Source organism: Myotis brandtii, unplaced genomic scaffold (genome assembly GCF_000412655.1).
Source record: "Myotis brandtii unplaced genomic scaffold, ASM41265v1 scaffold513, whole genome shotgun sequence".
Taxonomy (NCBI): Eukaryota; Metazoa; Chordata; class Mammalia; order Chiroptera; family Vespertilionidae; genus Myotis; species Myotis brandtii.
The window spans coordinates 713,165-732,139 of NW_005369552.1; the positions used below are offsets into that span (position 1 = coordinate 713,165).

At 41.3% G+C, this 18,975-nt stretch overlaps 1 protein-coding gene across 1 annotated transcript in view; it reads right to left on the reverse strand.

Annotated features, from left to right (window-relative positions):
• Positions 1 to 18,975, reverse strand: part of FLT3 (fms-related tyrosine kinase 3) — a 61,505-nt gene that overhangs the window by 16,546 nt on the left and 25,984 nt on the right. The window contains exons 6-17 of the mRNA XM_014548532.1: positions 18,377 to 18,516; positions 18,128 to 18,281; positions 17,025 to 17,193; positions 9,973 to 10,076; positions 9,183 to 9,291; positions 8,730 to 8,908; positions 7,870 to 7,976; positions 7,631 to 7,763; positions 7,437 to 7,541; positions 3,462 to 3,572; positions 2,428 to 2,581; positions 206 to 288 (exon numbers count right to left, since the gene is read on the reverse strand). Coding sequence (XP_014404018.1) covers positions 206 to 288; positions 2,428 to 2,581; positions 3,462 to 3,572; positions 7,437 to 7,541; positions 7,631 to 7,763; positions 7,870 to 7,976; positions 8,730 to 8,908; positions 9,183 to 9,291; positions 9,973 to 10,076; positions 17,025 to 17,193; positions 18,128 to 18,281; positions 18,377 to 18,516 — 1,548 coding nt within the window. The remainder of the gene's footprint in view (positions 1 to 205; positions 289 to 2,427; positions 2,582 to 3,461; positions 3,573 to 7,436; positions 7,542 to 7,630; positions 7,764 to 7,869; positions 7,977 to 8,729; positions 8,909 to 9,182; positions 9,292 to 9,972; positions 10,077 to 17,024; positions 17,194 to 18,127; positions 18,282 to 18,376; positions 18,517 to 18,975) is intronic.

Genomic DNA, 18,975 nt, shown 5'->3' on the forward strand with positions numbered 1-18,975 from the left:
TTTATTAGTTAAATATTGACATAAAATTCACAATACATAAACTGTTTTTTAACTACTTTTAAAGCAAATATACATTCATAGAGCCTATAGATAACATTAGCAATGTAAAATATGCTTTTGCATCTACACATTTTTTTTAAAAAGATAACAGAACTCATTTATCCATTTCTATTTTTAAGTGCTACTAATCAGAATAAAATATTACCTTTGGGTTGAAAGGAATTCCCATTGAACCCTGAGATATGGTCTGTGTCCTGGTGTATGTGAACTTCTTGTGAACCAGGCATACTATTTAAAAAAATTGTTATTTTATTATTTATGTTCTTCCGAGTAGACATTTTTAAAAAAATACAATTCATCAAAAAAATTAATTCCAATTATAAATGGGCTTTTAAATTAAAAGCACAGCATCAACTTGTCCACTTTTTATGGAATTAAAAACATCTGTGTAATTGAGCCGGTCTAACTGGGGGAAGAGTGGGTTTGGTATCTGTATGGAGTCACAGTTCAAAGATGACTTCACTCAATCCTTACCACAAGTCTACAAGCTGGCGTCAAAGTCACATTTTATAAAAGAAAACTTAGGTTTTCCCTTGCTGGTGTTGCTCAATGTGTAGAGCATTGGTCCACGTACTGAAGGGTCGTGGGTTTGATTCCCAGTCGGGTTGTGTGCAGGAGGCAACCAGTCGATGTGTCTCTCTCACCTCCCCCACCCCCAACTTCTCCTTTCAACTCCTCTCCCTCTCTTCCTTCCTCCCTCCCTCCCACTCTCTCTGAAAAGCATTGGAAAAGTATCCTCAGGTGAGGATTAACCAAAAAAACTTAACCTTGGTGAGATGAAGATGATTTGCTGAAATCATGGAGCTAGTAAAGAGTGCACCTGCACCTCAGTCTTCTGTTTCTAAACTTGGCTCCCTGTCCCTGTGACAGCTCAAGTAACACAGATCTTCTTCAGGGAACGTTACATTTTCTACCATCCTCCTTTTTTCCAGGTGACCTTTGCAAAGCTTGTTTCCTTTTCTTGTGAAACTAATAAATAGTAATAATGCAGATCTCTTTTATGGTATATAGAACTCTTCACTGAGGAACTTTCTATGTATTATATACAGACAATGATTCAATTTATTCCAGCATACAAGTTTACCCCAACTTATAGTTTCCAGATCTTTGAAAATGGCTTAAAGTGTTCAGGCCACGAATATTCCAAAAGTAACTGTTTCAGTGCATTTCATAGCCTAGTGACAGACTGAATCAAAGGCACTGAGTTCACCAGCCTTGGTTGTTACTAACCAGGGACTGCTGGTCACACACATCTGACTCAGTAGGACAGACTCTGTTCTAGAATGCGGATGACATGAGAATTGTCTCAGTTTTAGAATATGAGCTGAGAAGTGAGTACAAAAGGGAGGACTAGTGTGACAGGTATAAATCGGTAAAGGGCAGCTGCACAAAGACGTACATGGGGATCTCCGTGGGGCCTTACAGCTTTTGACGCTGGGTCTGTCTCAGACCTTACAAAGCCAAAGGCCTGCACTGAAACATCTGCTAGGAAAACAAAGCTTGATCTCAAAAGCACCCTCCAAAAGTCCCCCAGTAATGTTAAAAGCCTCTGACAAATGTGCCTTTCTGATAACGGAGAGCTTTCACATACGCAGGGAAGTAGGAAAGCACTGTGGATCCAGGAATGATTCCATCACAATGCCTGTGAATTCGTTCAGAGAACGGTGTTATAGAGCTACGATGTTCAAACAATCAGCAGACATTTCCAAGGATAAGGGCAAGCATCCCACCGCACTTCTGCAGCCCTCGTCCATGCACTCCAAAACAAGGACTGTGCCAGTGCTGAGAGTCAGGATTCCCACGGACGGAGGAATGCACAACGCAGAGCACTGAGACAAATGTTACCACAGCTTTACTCTGTCCCCATCACATTATGTCAATGGATCTAGCCTATTTTTTTAAATCCAATTTATGAGGTTAGAGCTCTTTTGTGCAATACTCCCGGGACCTCTTCGAACATGTCCAGGACTTTGGAAATGTGTTCATTCTTTTACCAATACTTACGCGTTAACCAGAGGGCAGGGAGGATTGAATAACTCACCGTTCCCAAAACTAAATATGTGTATCAGGTGTGATTTAGGAACAGGTGGACAGAGACTGGCTCAGCTACAGTGGCTGCAATGAAGGAAAGGCTCCATTGTTTCAAATCAACAGGGAAACTCTATCAAAGATAAGTGACTTTTCTAGGTCTTTAGGACCCACAGACTCCACAATGCTGGAGTGTAGCCTGTAGAAGCCAGCTGAGTGTGTGTGTGTGTGTGTGTGTGTGTGTGGTTGGTTTGTGGGGGGGGGGGGGAGGTGTTTAACCATCCTACTTTGTATGGGTCCTAGAATGCATAACCAGGAAACCTTGACCTATTCTCTTACCTGGAATTTGGATGTGACTGGAAAGTGGGGTAAAAACTGAAATTGTGTTCCTTGAAAATCTCCGTCCATGTTCTGTGAAATTTTTCTCTTTTACTTCTTAGATAGTTGAGAAGATCACCATAGCAACAATATTCAAAAATCAAGTAAACTGGCCCTGAAATAGTGACAGTTTTAATTGTAGGTAGACAAACACTCAGGAATTTTTCCAGATGTCTGTGTAGCAGGGAACATATTATACTCTGTGAGAGCTCACTTCTCCCCTGATTTTGGGAGAGTACAACTTTTTCTGAGCCTATCTCTTCTTATACTTTAAAATCAATTTCAGCTTTTCACTCAAACTCCTTTGTAAAATAGTGCCTTCTTGCCTTCCACTTGGGCCCTTGTACATGCAGCCTCACCAATAACCACTGTCCACCTAGATTCTCCATTTTGCAATTGAAAATAATATGTCCGCTGCATGATGAGCACTTGGTAAATATAGTATGCTGACCGATGGTTTTCCTGAAGAGGGGAACTATCCCTAATCCTCTCTGAGTTCCATTTTCTCTTTTGCTCTTTTTTGGACCCAGTCCCATGCCAGCTGTCCCAGAAAAAATGACCCTGGGACACATGGTTCGGGTATTGCGAGGCAGAAGTGAAAGAACCAGAGTGCGTGTTCCATTGAATTCTAGGAAAATAAAGTTTGAAATCCCATCTTGGCTGTGCTTCTTTGAAGCAGCCCACTGGGGCAGTGGCCAAGCTCAGCAGTCCTTCACAGCGGGAGAAAAGGACTTCACAGCTGGAGAAAAGGTAGAGGGAGAACCCACAGAATGTACCTGCGGTGTGGTGAGTGTTTTTTAAGTGGGTTAGAATCTTGGGCATATCCCAAGAACGAGAGGCATCCTCTACTGACCCATCTGCTTACTCATGTCTCACTCCACCTGGGTTTGAGGACCCCCCTGTGACTGAGAAAAGAGGAAACATGAGTACGAATTTCCTCTTTGTCCTCAGGCTAACCTGTGTTTGATTAGGAGTTTTGAGGGGAAATTGATTACCTGACTGTGTGCACGCCCCCAGCAGATTCACAATATTTTCGTGGTTCCCCAGCTGAGTCATCATTTTGAGTTCAGACATGAGAGCTTCTCTTTCAGAGCTGTCTGCTTTCTCTGCCAATGGAAGAACATCAACGTAAAACAGGAATTTTAGGTCATTTAATAAGTTAAAACTCTCCTCAGTTCAGAGTAGATTTGCATAAAAATTTTAAAAATACGTAAACTACTACATAAATTTTGAATAATTCCTATGTTTTACGACAACTTCAAAGATTACAATAACTTAAAAGTTGAATTTAGTAATGTGCCTTCCTATTGGATGTTCCTCTACCAAAATAAAAATCCTTAATATTGACTCTCAAAATGCAAAATAAAACAAAATAATAATAAATAGCTTTTCCTTCACAGAAGTTAATACATATGCTGAAGGGAAAAACTCTTTTTTTTTTTTTGCCTCCTAAATTTGTTGAATTCATAGAAAAACAACCTAGGAATGTCAGTGAAGGTCGTTGGCTCTAGCTGTTGGCACCCAGGTCTACAACCTTAAATTTGTAAGTGGACCCAATGTTGAGAAGGTCAAAAGGACCAATTCCCACTAACCAAGTTCTCAAGAGACTCATTAATTGATAATGAGAACTATAACTGGTGAATAGGCTACAATGTAACCACTGGTCTATGTATTCTCTCCCTGGAGAAAAGTCTAGATAGTTTGTACTCATAATTGTACTCATAATTTTGCTTAGATGCATAGCATGAGGGTAGTTATTGAGGAACTCAAAGGTCTTGTCTCATTGAGGCTGATGTGCCAGCTGGTCAGGGCACCCTTGCCCAGGTGGGTGCTGCAGCCTTAGAGGCAATGACAGGATCTTTGGACTTCCCTCTCCAAGTTCTAGGCACCAGGCACTCATCCCTCTATTAATTTATTATTTCTTACAAACATAGTTACTTTTCTTTACATTCAATGAAGATTGTATTAGATAGTTCCAGGTCTATTTTATTAGATACTATTTTGTCCTGGAGGACATCCTAGCCTTTATGATGTCTTTTCCAGAGCATCGATGCTGCCAGGGCAGTCTTATTTCCAACATCTTGTCTGGGGCATGAAATCCTTCATTTGTGCATTGTGGCCCACTAGCACCGCATGTCTTCTTCTGCTTCAGGTTGTACAGGGACTTGTGGCTTTCGAATGTTTGTGTCTTATTCCTCATAACCAAAATAATACATTTTATGGCATGCTTAACTTTTTCAAAGCACTTTCATAACTATTACTTAACATTCATTCATTCGTTGAACAAATATTTATTGAGTGCCTACTGTGTATGAAGCATGTGTCAAGCATTGGGGGAATAAATGATAGACAAGACACAGCCCCTGCCTTCCTGGAGCTTAGAGTCTCCTGGAAAAGGAAGACATAAACAAACAATTACAATATCTACACTAATAAAAGAGAAACATGGTAATTGGTGTACGACCGCTACCCTTCCAATTGGCTAATCAGGGAGATATGCAAATTAACTGTCAGCCAAGATGGCGGCCGGCAGCCAGCAGTCTTATTTCCAACATCTTGTCTGGGGCATGAAATCCTTCACTTGTGCATTGTGGCCCACTAGCACCGCATGTCTTCTTCTGCTTCAGGTTGTACAGGGACTTGTGGCTTTCGAATGTTTGTGTCTTATTCCTCATAACCAAAATAATACATTTTATGGCATGCTTAACTTTTTCAAAGCACTTTCATAACTATTACTTAACATTCATTCATTCGTTGAACAAATATTTATTGAGTGCCTACTGTGTATGAAGCATGTGTCAAGCATTGGGGGAATAAATGATAGACAAGACACAGCCCCTGCCTTCCTGGAGCTTAGAGTCTCCTGGAAAAGGAAGACATGAACAAACAATTACAATATCCTATATAATAAAAGGCTAACATGCAAATTGTCCCCTTGGGAGTTCGACCAAGAGACTGGTAGTTTGATCGCTCGCTATGATGTGCACTGACCACTAGGGGGGCGGCGCGAAACATGGCAGGTGACCAGTGGCAGGGTGCTGAGGGAGGGAGGGAAGGAGAAGGCAGGGAGGCCGGGAAGCAGGGAACCTGATCGACCCTGATCACTGGCCAGGCCTAGGAACCCTACCGGTGCACAAATTTCATGCACCAGGCCTCTAGTAGTATGATAAATGCAATAGAGCAAATGAATGTAAGGGTGCTGTGAGGTCACACCAGAGGGACACCGAACCTAGCCTTTGAAGGGAGGGGGAAGGGACACCAAATGTCTATGTTGAGACTGAGGAAAAATAGGAATTAATCAGGTGAATGCACAGTGAGGAAGTAGAGAGAACATTTTATATTGAAAGAATAAAAAGGGCAAAAACCAAGGAAGAAAAACCATAGCAAACAGATGCAGACCCGGCCCTCGTAAGGCATACAGACTAATGTGGCACATAAGACATTAATTGTGTAATTAAACATAGATATCATTACATATTGTGATAAATTCTATGTGTGTGTGTGTGGGGCGGGGTGGGGTCTACAGAGATCTAGGACAGCATCTAGCAAGAAACTTGATCTCATCTTTGGTGTGAGAGAAAGTTTCCTGAGGAAGTGATATTTAAGCTGAGATCTGAAGGAGGAGTGGGCAAGCACAATGTGGAAGGGGAAGGGTGAGCAGAGAGGCTCAGCCTGGGCAAGCTCTGGGATGGGAGGGGGCACTGGGCTCTGGAGGAACTGAAAGAAGGCCGAGAGTTCAGGGTGGAGCGGTGAACAGATGCCAAACCATGCAGGGCTCTGTAGTGTATTTCAAGAGTAATTGAAAGCAACTGGAAATGTGAGGTAGGAAAATGATAAGGTCTGCTTTGCATTTCATAACCATCACTTGGACTTCGGCATGGAGAATCTGAAAGGAAGTAGGAGTGCATATAGTGTAGCTGCTTGGAAAGCTACGGCAGTTATTCAGAAGAGATGAAGCTGGACTAGGATGGTGGTGATAAAGATAAGAGAGAGGATGGGTTGAAAGACACTAAGCAGAAACCTGGTGGGAATAGCTTCTGGGTGTTAGAATGGGGATAGTTTCAAGGATGAGGCCTAGGTTTCTGGTTTGCCCAATGGTGTGGAAAGGGTTGGAGGAGTTCAGTTTGGATGAGCTGAAATAAAGGGACTTTTGAGACAGCCAAGCATTTGGACACATGATCCTGAAGCTTAGAAGAAAGATGCAGCCATGAGAACACTGGTGTAAGGGTAAAGTCCCAGGTGTGGTTGAGACGGCCTGTGGTGAGCATGCGGAGGGAAAATGGAAGGGGACTCAGGAGGGAGCCTTCCAGAACACCACATAAAGAACTGGGCAGAAGACAGCCAGCAAAGGGCTGTGAAGCAGTCAGCAAGTAGGAGGAAACCAGAAAAAATGGTGACATGGAAACCAACAGGAAAAAGGTATTTAAAGATGGAGAAGAGTCAATCCTGCCTGTTTATTAAAAATTCAAGTCACACGAGGACTGAAAAACGCCCATTAGACTTTAGTTCATTGGAGGTCACTGACCACCTTAGCAAAAGCAAGGGGGGTGGGCAAGGGATCTTGCCAAGTGAGCAAGACTAAGGGGAGGGGTGAAGGTGTGAGCCAGATGCGAGTGGATAGAGTAAGGAGTGAGAAACGATACAGAGCGCTCCACTTTGCTCTTCTCCCCAGAGTCTATGTCAAAATGGCAGAAATGACATATTCCTGTAGCAACAGTATTCCCAAATACCGAAGCTTTCCCACCCTTCCCACCCCCCCCCCAAAAAAAAACTAAACAAGGAAGAGGAAAAAGAGGTGGAGTTTTGGATTTTGGCTTGCATTTTATATTCATGATTTGGTTGATATTAACCCCGACTCACTTCCTTTTCAGCTTTGAAGAATGACGAGCAGTACCCACAAAAAAAGATGGGAAAGAGAAGAGGAGGTGGAGCCTGTACCACCCATCTCTGTGGCTATCATTCCACTGTACCTTTAAGCATTTTGACAGCAACCTGGATGGAGACTTCTGTTTTACTAATTCCATAAGCTGTTGCGTTCATCACTTTTCCAAAAGCACCTGATCCTAGCACCTTCCCTGCAAGAGAAATGGTGAATGAGTACAAATTCAAGATTTTCCCACATAAATGAAATGCTATGGAAACATCTGGAACATTTGATTCTTACCAAATTCTAAATTTTCTCTTGGAAACTCCCATTTGAGATCATATTCATATTCTCTGAAATCAATGTAGAAGTACTCATTATCCAAAGAACCAGTCACCTGTACCATCTGCAGTTGGCTTTCATACCTATATTGCTTCAGAGATGAAATGAGTCTGTTAGTAACAGGCAGGTCTTCAGAACTAGGAAACCATGATAAACGTTTCCCTTTGAGTTTGGGGGTTTTGGGTAGGATTTTTTACCTTTTTGTACTTGTGACAAATGAGCATGGTTAAAACGGCAATGAAGGGGACACAGAGCCCAATGGTGGCATAGAATGAGATGTTGTCCTGGAAGAAAGGGAAGGGTCCTGCAACAAAAGAGTTTAGGATTCCTGATTGACATGATAGTGAACGCTCATCGTGATCTCACGCATCGTGCTTGAGTTACCAGGATTTGCTAGCTTACACGCTCCTGCAAATATTCCACTCCCCATGGAAAATCAGGCGATGGTAGTATAAAGGAATAGTTTCCTTCCTAGAAAATTGTACGTGATCCTGAACCCATTCTTAGGATTGTAAGAATTACATCTATTTAAACCCACAGGATAGACAAGTCAGATTAAAAAAAGATACTGAAGACATTCTATTGTATGAATATGGAAAACTTCGTTAAAGGATGCTGGCGATTCTGCATGGTAAGTGTAGGCAGCCGAATTTCAGGATTAACTTAGGATGGCTTTAAAAAACAAAACTAAAAATTATAAAACAGCAAGCTAAGGGCAGATAAGGAGATTAAGCAAAAGGGAAAATGGTAGCCACTCCAAATTACTAAATCTATTTTTCTAAAATTGGGTCTTTCAGGAGATATTCACTGTTCTGGGAATTTATGGTTCTACCTACATCACTCCTGGTCTTAATAACCTGACACAACAGTCACTCTGCCCCTGAACTACACAGCAGTGTGCGTTCACTGGGGATTCCTGCCTGACTCAGAAAGCCTTCTTGCATCACATGCTGAACCTATAGGTTCTTGAAAAATTCCCCCAATAAAAATGAACTGGCACTAACTCCTAGTGGGGAATTCCTGGAGGTGGTTTGTTACAATAGCGGCTGCTGTGTACCTGGTGAGCCTAAATGGATTGTTTCACAAGATGTGCCCAGGGAATTGTACGCACAGCACTTCACCAGGGACCCTTTGATGGCCTCACTCATGTTCAGTGTACTGCTCGATATCCACTGTCCAAATACTTTTCTGTTAGCCTTTCTATTCCAAATTCCTTCCGTGATTTCTTCTGTGCAGCTAAAAAGAAACGGCAGACAGAGAAGTAGGTTAGATAGGTGGGGCTGTCCTCAGACTGGAAGTCATGGTTTCTCTAGTGAGCTCAAAAAGAGATTCCTCTATCATAAGTTATCAGACATAATCTATGACCATGTAGAATTATGGTGGACTCAGAAGGTAAGCATTTTAAACACAGCCATTTCTTCTTGAATTGTATTCATGAAAAAGAGCCAATATGTCAGGGAGAGTGTGTTTCATGTTCTTCCAAAGTAAGAGATACCAGAGTCTTTATTACTTGGGAGACTTGTCTGAACACTTCTTCCAGGTCCAAGATGGTAATGGATATCCATCTGAGGAACAAGAGGCCTGACTTGCATTTGCGTTGGCCAGCACTTGAGGTTTCCCTGTAGAGAATAACATGAAAAATAGGCTCATGTAGTATAGTACTTTCCAAATGGTTTCAAAGTCAGTTTCATATAGGCTGCCCATTTACTCCGAGCAGTTTGTGCTTCTGGGAGGTGTCTCATGCAGAATGACGCAAGACCTCTGCTTGTTCCCTCTTTCCCAGGCATGTAACCTTCTGCATAGGCAGCCCTACGCTGACCTGCAGAACACCACTTCCCCATTGCTAGGCTCCATAGAGAGCTAAGGTGTATACTTTTAAATACCTGAACACCTCAAAATGATTCTTAGCTTCAGAAGCATCTGCAAAAATTCCAATAAAATGTATTCCCATCTTTTCATAGATCAGAGAAACAAAAATTATTAAAACAAGGAAATGGCAGGTAATAGGACTTTCAGCCTTTCCTTAACATGATCTTTCAAAGTACTAAAGTCAATAGTCACAACATTAAACACATTTACAGACATGGAATAAGTCTCTTGGCTTCAAAGGATGAACACAGAAAGAGAAATATGTATAAATGAAGCCAGTAGGCACGAAACTAAAATTTCAAAACACTTCAGTATATAAAAAGTCTTACAGTATTGTTTCTAAGCCATTACTTAGCTTATTTCTGGTCATAGTTAATAATTAGTTAAGGAATTATAAGACTTAAATTAAATTTCTTAATAATTTAACTTACTTCTTATATTTAGCGTGAACATTTTTGTGAACTGGGCATCGTCATTTTCTGCATGGAAGGTGTATTCTCCTGGCTGGTGTTTGTGGTTGCAAAACTTAGATATGCTGTTTGGAAAGGAATTAAAAATAGACTTAGCCCAATTCGTTACAGATATGCTGAAACGAATGATGGTGTGCATGGGAGGGAACTCCCTTGAGACACTCACTCTATAACGTTCAATGGACAAGGAGGTGTCTGTATACTAGGCCATTGCTACTCACAGTGGGGTCCGTGGACAGGCAGCATCAGCACCTGTATTACCTGGGAGCTTGTTAGAAATACAAAATCTCAGGCCCCAAAGGAACCTACTGACTCAGAGTCTGCATTTTAATGTGGTTCATATGCAAATTAAAAGTTGAGACACATTGATCTAGACTGGGCTCCTCAGAGAGACAAGAAGGTTCCCAACCCTACTGCTCCACACATTCTGGACTAGTCCAACTTCCCAGAAATATGGAAAACCTCTGTAGGTAGAGGAGCTTGTAACTCCCTTACTTCCTAAAAGAATGGCTCTCTAGCATTGGTCCAAAGCAAGACCTATGAAGAACTTAAGTAGTAATTAACAGTGATGAGGGCTCACATCAACTGTGTTTGTACGAAATCTTTGGGCAGTCTCAGCAGGCTCTAGTATCCACTTGGAGTGCTCATCAACCACTCAACACATTTTGACATGGATAACTTGATCTTGGAGGTTATCCACCATGTCTACCATGTGTATAGGATGCTGGCTATTGTAGTGGGATGTAGGATAGTATAGGAAAGGTAGGGATAGTGTTGAATATGCCTTCATGCATTGACAAGATAAAAGAAAGTTCAGGCCCTGGCTGGGTAGCTCAGTTGCTTAGAGCATCTTCTGTATACATCAAGGTGGCATGTTCAATCTCTGGTCAGGGCACATACAAGAAACAACCAATGAATGCATAAATAGGTGGAACAACAAATCAACATCTCTATCTCTTTCTCTTTCTCTTTCTCTCTTTCTCTCTCTCTTTCTCTCTCTCTGTCTCTCTCTCTCTCTCTCTCTCTCTCTCTTTTTCTCCCTTCCCCTCTCCCTAAAATCGATTTTAAAAATTAATAAAATGAAGGTTTGTTCACAGAAATAAAGTTTCCCTTAGATTAAAAAAATCCAAGGCTTTCTCAGAAGTTATTTAATGAGGCTTCCTCTATATGGACTACTTGAAGTTTTTGTTTGTCTTTTTTTAAAAGACTACATATGGGTAGGGTAGAAATGTAAACAGGAAGACCCAGAGTGGAGGCCAGCCATAAACTAGGAGACATATAGGATGCAAAAAAACATATAAAATATGGCTCTTGTCCTCAAATATATCATATACAGGTAGATGGACAAAACCTACATAAACAGAATAGTTATAACATTAAACAATAAAATAAGGCCAAGAGAAGATGAACTGATCAGAGGACAGTATAGATGAGCCAAGTTCCAATGGCTTTATAGAAGTGGGACTTGAGCTAGGTCTTCAAAGATGAATTAGGTGTTTTTTTGTTGGTTTGTTTTTAATCCTCACCCGAGAATATTTTTTCCATTGATTTTTAGAGAGAGAGGAAGGGAAAGAGAGAGACAGAGAGCAACACCGAAGTGAGAGAGACACATCAATTGGTTGCCTCCTGCATGCCCCTGACCAGGGCCAGGAGCCTGCAACCGAGGTACTTGCCCCTGACCAGAATTGAACCCGGGACCCGTTTGTCCGCAGGCCGAAGCTCTATCCACTGAGCCAAACCAGCTAGGGCCAGATGAGTTCGTTTTAACGAGAGGGCAGAAGCACAGACATCCAATGAGGAGGAAAGGGCAGGACTTAGAGATAAGATGGGAATTCATACGGCCTTATTAAAGGAGAGTGATGGGGAGGCCAATGGACTGAGCAGAGGTGCTTGTTGAAATGTGAGGGAAGAGGGGGTGAAAGAAGGCTAAATGGGTAGGGGAAAGCCAGTGATGAAGGACTTTGAAAACCCAGCTGAATTATTTAGATCTGATAGAGAAAGCAGAAGATGCTATGGACCCTGAGCAGGGGAGGATTATCAGGAACAGTACCTTAATTTAGACTGATGGCAGTAGGAAAATTTTATTGGAATGAAATCTGGAGGCAGTGTTGTAACCCAGGAATTCATTCATTCGTTCATTCATTCATTCATGCATTTATTCATTCATTCTACCATCATTGGTAGAGCCTATTTGTGGGAGGAATCAGAAATACAACAGTGAGTTAGAAAAAGTAGATTTCTGTTCTCACAGAATTTGCAGTTTGGTGGTGAAGGCAGGCAAGTCAATAAGCAGTTACAGTACTAGTATAATGTGGGGAGTCCTAGGAGAGAAGTCAAAGTTCAGACCTGAACAGAGCATGAAAAGATGAGTGTTGCCTACGGTAGGGAAAATGGGAAAGGAGAGGAAAGAGCAAATCCAAGATGCACCCGGAAAAAAAGAGAAAGCAGGTGTTTGATTGGATATGGAGATGAAGGAGGGACTAGAACACCAATTGATGCAAGATTCAAATTGCACAGTTAGCAACTTTTGAGCAGCTATGAGCCCGTGACTTCAATGTTGTGCATCCTTAACTCCGCAGCTAAAAGGTAATGCTGACCGTGTATAGCGATGATAGAATTCATTGCTCTATGAGCATTTAACAACTTTTTTGTCTGCCTTGGTAACAAGAAGGCTGAAGAAGTAAAAATGGAGTAGGAATAGCCCTGGCCGGTGGCTCGTTGGTTAGAGCGTCATCCTGATATGCCAAGGTAGAGGCTTCAATATCCAGTCAGGGCACGTACAAAAACCAACCAATGAATGCATAAGTAAGTGGAACAACAATGTTTTTCTCTCTCTCCCTTTCCCTTCTACTCTCTAAAATTCAATTTTTAAAAAAAGAGGGTGGGAGGACAGGTGAAAAGGGGGAAGGAGATTAAGAAGTACAAATCACTAGTTCTAAAATAAATCACAGGAATGTAAAGTACAGCACAAGAAATAGAATCAATGATATGTAATAACTATGTATGGTATCAGATGGGTACTTAGATTTATTGTGGTGATCCCTTCGTAAGGCATATAAATGTCGAATCACTAATGTAAACCTGAAACTAATATAATATTGTATATCAACTGTAATTTAACAATAAAATTTTTAAAAGAAGTAAAAAGGGAATTTCTTATCCTGGCCTACTTCTGGACAACAAGAAGGGCATGACTGATGAAGTGGAAGTGGTAGAAAGATTGGAGAAAAAGCCAAACTATAACACCAGGGAGAAAAGTAAATATGTGATTTCCAGCCTTTAGGGAGACAGAGTTTATGTGGTCCAAGAAGAGAAAGATGTGAGCCTCTATAAGGGGAAATGTAATTCTCACTGGACAATAGCCAAAGGCCCTGAAAAGGAATAAGAAGAGATTTAAAAAAAAGAAAAAAAGAAGCCATGTGGTTAGCCAGGGACCATGCCAAAAGCACCCATCAATGTGATAGAAAAAGAAATTACCGACACAACTATTGATTGTCATGCTGCCCACAGCAAAATGTTTTGTGAACTCTTTCCCTCCTAAGGCTTTTGTGCTGCCTTTATTGAGTATCACTGGCCATGGTGTCAAGCAAATATCATCTCAAATGTTCTCACGCTTCCAGGTAGGAAAGTGATCTAAACAGCCTGAATATCCAGGTCATTTCAAGCTGCCTGTCCTCCTATTTAAGACAGCCAATCCTAGCAATAGAAACAGCTGCGTCACTGAACCTTCCTGGAAATTCCAAAGGGACTAACCGATTAGGTGACGGAGAGATTCACGGCTTCCTCTTTCCCCTGGTGTTTTTCTAAAATGGTCAGCTGGCCTGAGACGGGAGTTGAGTGAATTGGAATTTACACTGACATCATATCTTGGTGACTAAGGAGAGGTATTCTCATTACGGCTATGAAAAGGGTTTTCCCCTCTGTACAGCCAACATGCAGGTCATTTTTATTTTCCATTTAGCACCTTGAGGGAGTTGAGAAAGGGCAGGCTCTTTCTAGTGGCTCAGGGAGTCATTTGACAATAAAGTAAAAAGTGTTTTACTCAAAGAACAAGAGATTATCAAAGTCAAATCAGAATGCAGAGAATAATAAAATGGGCACTAGGGAGGCCGAGCACTCCTGAAACTGGAGAGCCGAGAGCTGGCAGGACTGAGGTGGCAGCACTGAGGTGGCTTGACCAGCGCAGAAAGACATGGGTCAGGAAGTGGGCGATCCTGTCTTCCTCCGACGGAAGTTTCTGCAGAGGTCTAAGAAGAGTCTTTCAGAGGAATTTATTAAATAATTGTAAAATTCTAATAATTTGGGGTTGTTGGTTTTTTTAATCATGAAAGTAAGAACAGCTAAGGTAGATTTGTTTATAATTCAGTCTATAGGGATAAGAAATTATGCAAACAAACAGATGAAATGTCCTAGAACCTTTTCTCAAGACCAGGCTATCAGGACCGCTGGAAAGTTACAGTTTAGTAAAGTGTAAACACATCCAGGCAAGCCCTAATCAGCCGCGGGGTAATATTTGAGGAAGTAAATTGGAGAAACGAAGCTGTGAAGGTAGGGAAGCTGAGAGACTTCTGGCACACACACTATGACCACATCAAAGCTTTTTCAGGAGTGAAGTTTTTACATAAACCTTTCAGTTACATATAAACACTTGTATCATCTCTTACAACACTAAATACTGTACTTCACAACAAAATTCAGTTTGACTAAACTGTTGAATCTAGGTGGTGGGAAAAGGATGCTTACTGTACTATTCTTTGAGTTTACTGGCAAATTTGAAACATTTTATGATAAAAAGTGGAAAAGAACTCATTACAATTTAGTCTTATCTCATGGCTTATCTCAAAACAGAGACTCATGTGAACAGCAAAAGACATCAGAGCACTAGTACTGACATTTTTGTTGTTCATTTTTTATGCAATATTTTGACCACCTTTTTCAGGAAGAAGGAGGCGCCATCTTCCCTATGTATTGTATTAAGTAGCCCATCATCCCTGGTGCATCATTATCACCAACAAACACTAAAGTTCTTCAATAACTTTTTAAAATAAATTGAACACTGTTGTGGTAAGTGCATGTATGTGGTCCTTGCCATGCAAAAAGGATGCACTGATACATCTTTGGCCCAGGTTATGCACTTTGAGTTGCTTTCCAGGGGTGACAACAATTCATTCATTTATTAAACCCCCCTTGACTGAAGGAGGCATTATATAAGGATAGAGAAATGACAGAGAACCTATCCCTTATGGAGCTTATATACTCACTGGTGAGATTCAATACACAGAGAGCTTCACTACATCACCAGGTCATGACAAATAAGAGGTACAAAACACTATGGGAATCAGGACCAGCGCTAATTCATTCACTTGGCTGGGTAGTTATAAGATAATTTCTTGGGGTCAGGAATGCAGTCTGTGATCATGGAATGAAATCAAATTAACTAGCCTACTAATTGGCCCATGACCCATATATCAGAAACATGGTCCTCTAATCAATGAATCTGTAAAATCTTAAGAGGTTGTACCTGATGTCCTCCAGCACAGTAGCAGTGATCTCCCAGGTGGCCTCTGGCACTTAAAAGTGCCTGTGTAAAACTGAGGGGGAGGGGGAGAGAAACATTACCTTATTCACCCTTGCAGCCCCACATAGAATCAAGCCCATCAAGAGGATAATAAGGAAATATTCATTGAACTAAATTGAACTGGTATTTTTATCTCTTTGAATTGGGTTAAAAGAGAATCCCATAGTGTCAAGTGCTCCTGACACTGGGCCACAACCCAGAGGGAGGGGAGAGTTAAAGCTCTGAGAGCCTTTGAACACAGGCCTGTGGTAGTCAATTCAACTAGGAGGGGGGCTGACTCCCGACCTCCTACTTTCATGTTTGATGATTCAGGATAAGGGCTTACGACAATGAGGTGATCCCTCTAAGGCAGTGTTTCTCAACCCAGGCAGTGTTTTCCTCACTAGGGATGTGTGGCAATGTCTGGAGATAATTTTGGTTGTCACAATTGGGGGTGGGGGTGCTCCTGACATCCAGTGGGTGGAGGCCAGGGATGCTGTTAAACACCCTACAATGCACAGGGGAGGCCCCCAGAATAATTATTACCAGCCTAAGATGTCAACAGCACTGCTGTTGAGAAGCCCTGAGTTAGGGGACTGTTCATCAGTCAGGGCACAGACCTCAGAACAGAGTGCCTCTCAGTCACAGTCTAGTCTGAAACCAAGTTGCATAGGATTCCTCTCAAGAGATAAAAGGTGTCATCGTTATAGAAAAGACAAAGGAAAAAAAAATCTTTGTTTTCCAAAAAAGGAATGAAGAATTTCTCCCATAAGAGAACCCCAAGTACAGTTGTACACATCCTTTAGCATTGATTATTGGGCAATTTCTGCACCAATTTTTTTTTTAAGACAAACCAATACAGTGATAGGTAATGTTTTCCTGTTTTGAAGGGCTTTACTTCCTCAATCCTCTGCAAATGTGTGGAGGGAGCGTTGGTGTGCTCACTGCAGCATGCATTCTCAAATAGGAAGTAACAATCTGGTGACTCAGAAAATGCCACGGAACCTTGCGCAAATAGGATTCTTTCCATTTTTCTTTTAAAAAAATGTTTTTATTGATTTTAGAGAGAAAGGAGGAAAGGAGAGGGAGAGAGAGAGATAGAAACCTCAATGATGAGAGAAAACATCATCAATTGGCTGCCTCCTGCATACTTCCCACTGTGGATTGGCCTGCAACCTGGGCATGTGCCCTGACCAGGAATCGAACTGGCAACCTCTTGGTGCATGGGTCGATGCTCAACCACTGAACCCCACCAGCCAGAATCGTTCCATTTTTCATGCAGTGGGTTACACTATCTGAACTGACTATAAAACTCTCTGTTACTGTGTCTGCACATGTGCTGTCTTCAGTGTCAACTCAATAATATACCAATTCATGACACAAAACCACTCTTCTGCTGGGGCAACAAAAGAGTTGTGTGAAGATGATGCCGAGACCTGGAGCTGTGTCATCTCACCTGTACCCATCATCAAGGCCACTTTGTTCACAAGGAAATGATTTTCTAGAGAAGGTCCACGTACATCTGATTTGTGGGTATGCTTTAAACCTGACAGAAAAACAGAACTCTTCATACTGGTCAATTTCATACTCTTCATTTGTTTTGGAAGCGTGTATAAATCCCTTTTCTGTAAAAAAAAAAACACCACCAAACATTTATGGAAATATATGGAGAAGATAAATACATTTTTATTCATCAGTTTAATGCAAGAAAATTCATGCTGCAGGTTAGATTCGCTAGTCTAAGAAATACAGGAGACCTATCCAGTTATAAGCCTGAGTTCATCCCCTTTCAGAATTAAGATTCCTCTAAGAATTGAATGTAAATAATTGAGTCTCTTCCTCCCCAAATGTTTTAATAAACCTATAGATTTTTGCAGACAAGGGCTCCCCCAGCCCATCCAACCATGTACAGAGTAGGGGTCCTCAGTCAGACTGCTCTCTCAGTGACACATACTACAAAAAGTAACCGCAGGGCACAAGTGAAAGAACAGTCTAGCCACCAATATTCACAAGGCTTCCCCGTAGAATACTTCCTTATCAGTGGGATGAGAGAATCATTTCATTTCTTAGCCTGTTCGTTACAGTTGAAGGCTGCCACCTAATCTGAAATTACTTAAAAAGCATGATTATTTTCAAATCCTCCATCTTTCACCCAAATTTCAACGCAGGTAGGTGCTTGTCCAGATCCCTCATTGTTCACTGCCCTCTCAGTTCTTAGAACAAGCATTTATCAACTGCCTGTTTTGTGTCAGGCTCTCTTCCAGTCCTGGGACTACAAGGATAGGAGGAATTACTCCTGTCCTTAAGGAACTTCTACTGGAAAACAAAATTCCACAAACAGATGGTCATAGTACAACGAGGCAATTACGAAGGCAGTGACATTCAATCGGGCTTGACTGGAAAAGGAAGCTTATGTTTGCAAAGCTATTCTGACTCAGTGTCTTTCTCAGCTTTTGACACTAACATTATATTGAAATCAGAATTCACAGCACATACCTCACAGTCCACACCAAAGCAACTAAAAATATGAATAAAGGTTGCATGCGCAGCCTGCATTACCTACGATGGTAACCAAAGCTGACTGACTGGGATGCTTGGAAGAGGAACAAGTGTAATATCCAGTGTCGTTTCTTCCTACTGATGATACAAAAGCAAACAGAATCCGTATCATAGTTCTGTTTGTGGAATAGGTACTCATCTCAAAGTAGTTGCCCTAGGTTTTAATAAAACAAAATGGATTTAATGATTTTAACCTGGACTATCAGTCGGCTGCTTCAGCATTTTCAGAATGCAAACGCGGCATATTACCTCCTCCAGTGCTTGATTTTCTAACTCCCAGGTGAGCCCAAATCCATGGTTTACATGAACAGCTTTGCACCTGAGCCACAAGGGTTCCCCCACTTTAAGAAATAATTGTGGCAGTGTGTTCCGAGGAGTCTGGTTTAGATCTAGAAGAAGAAAACATCCCAAACAAGAAAAAAGTGATTTTTACTCATCGCAAAGTATATGCCGAACGTTCTGAAGAATAAAGTTTTTAACATCATCGCAAATGTCATGAATCTTTTATTACATTATTAATCTTTAAAAACTAATAATTTAAAATATTTAGTTTTTGTTAAATCTTGTAGCATTTACATAATCCATAATATTACATTTAAAGTGGTATAAAGAGCACATAAAATTTCTGAAGTTGAATGACTACCTAAACCAGTGATGGTGAACCTATGACACGCGTGTCAGAGGTGACATGCGAACTCATTTTGGGTGACACGCATCGACAGAGACAAAAAATTGCATAATTCAAATATTTGTCTCTCGCAACGGCCAGAGTTGGGCATCACTCGAGTAATATTATTACTCACGTTACTCATGATCAATAATGCAATTCTAAAACCGGATGTAAACAT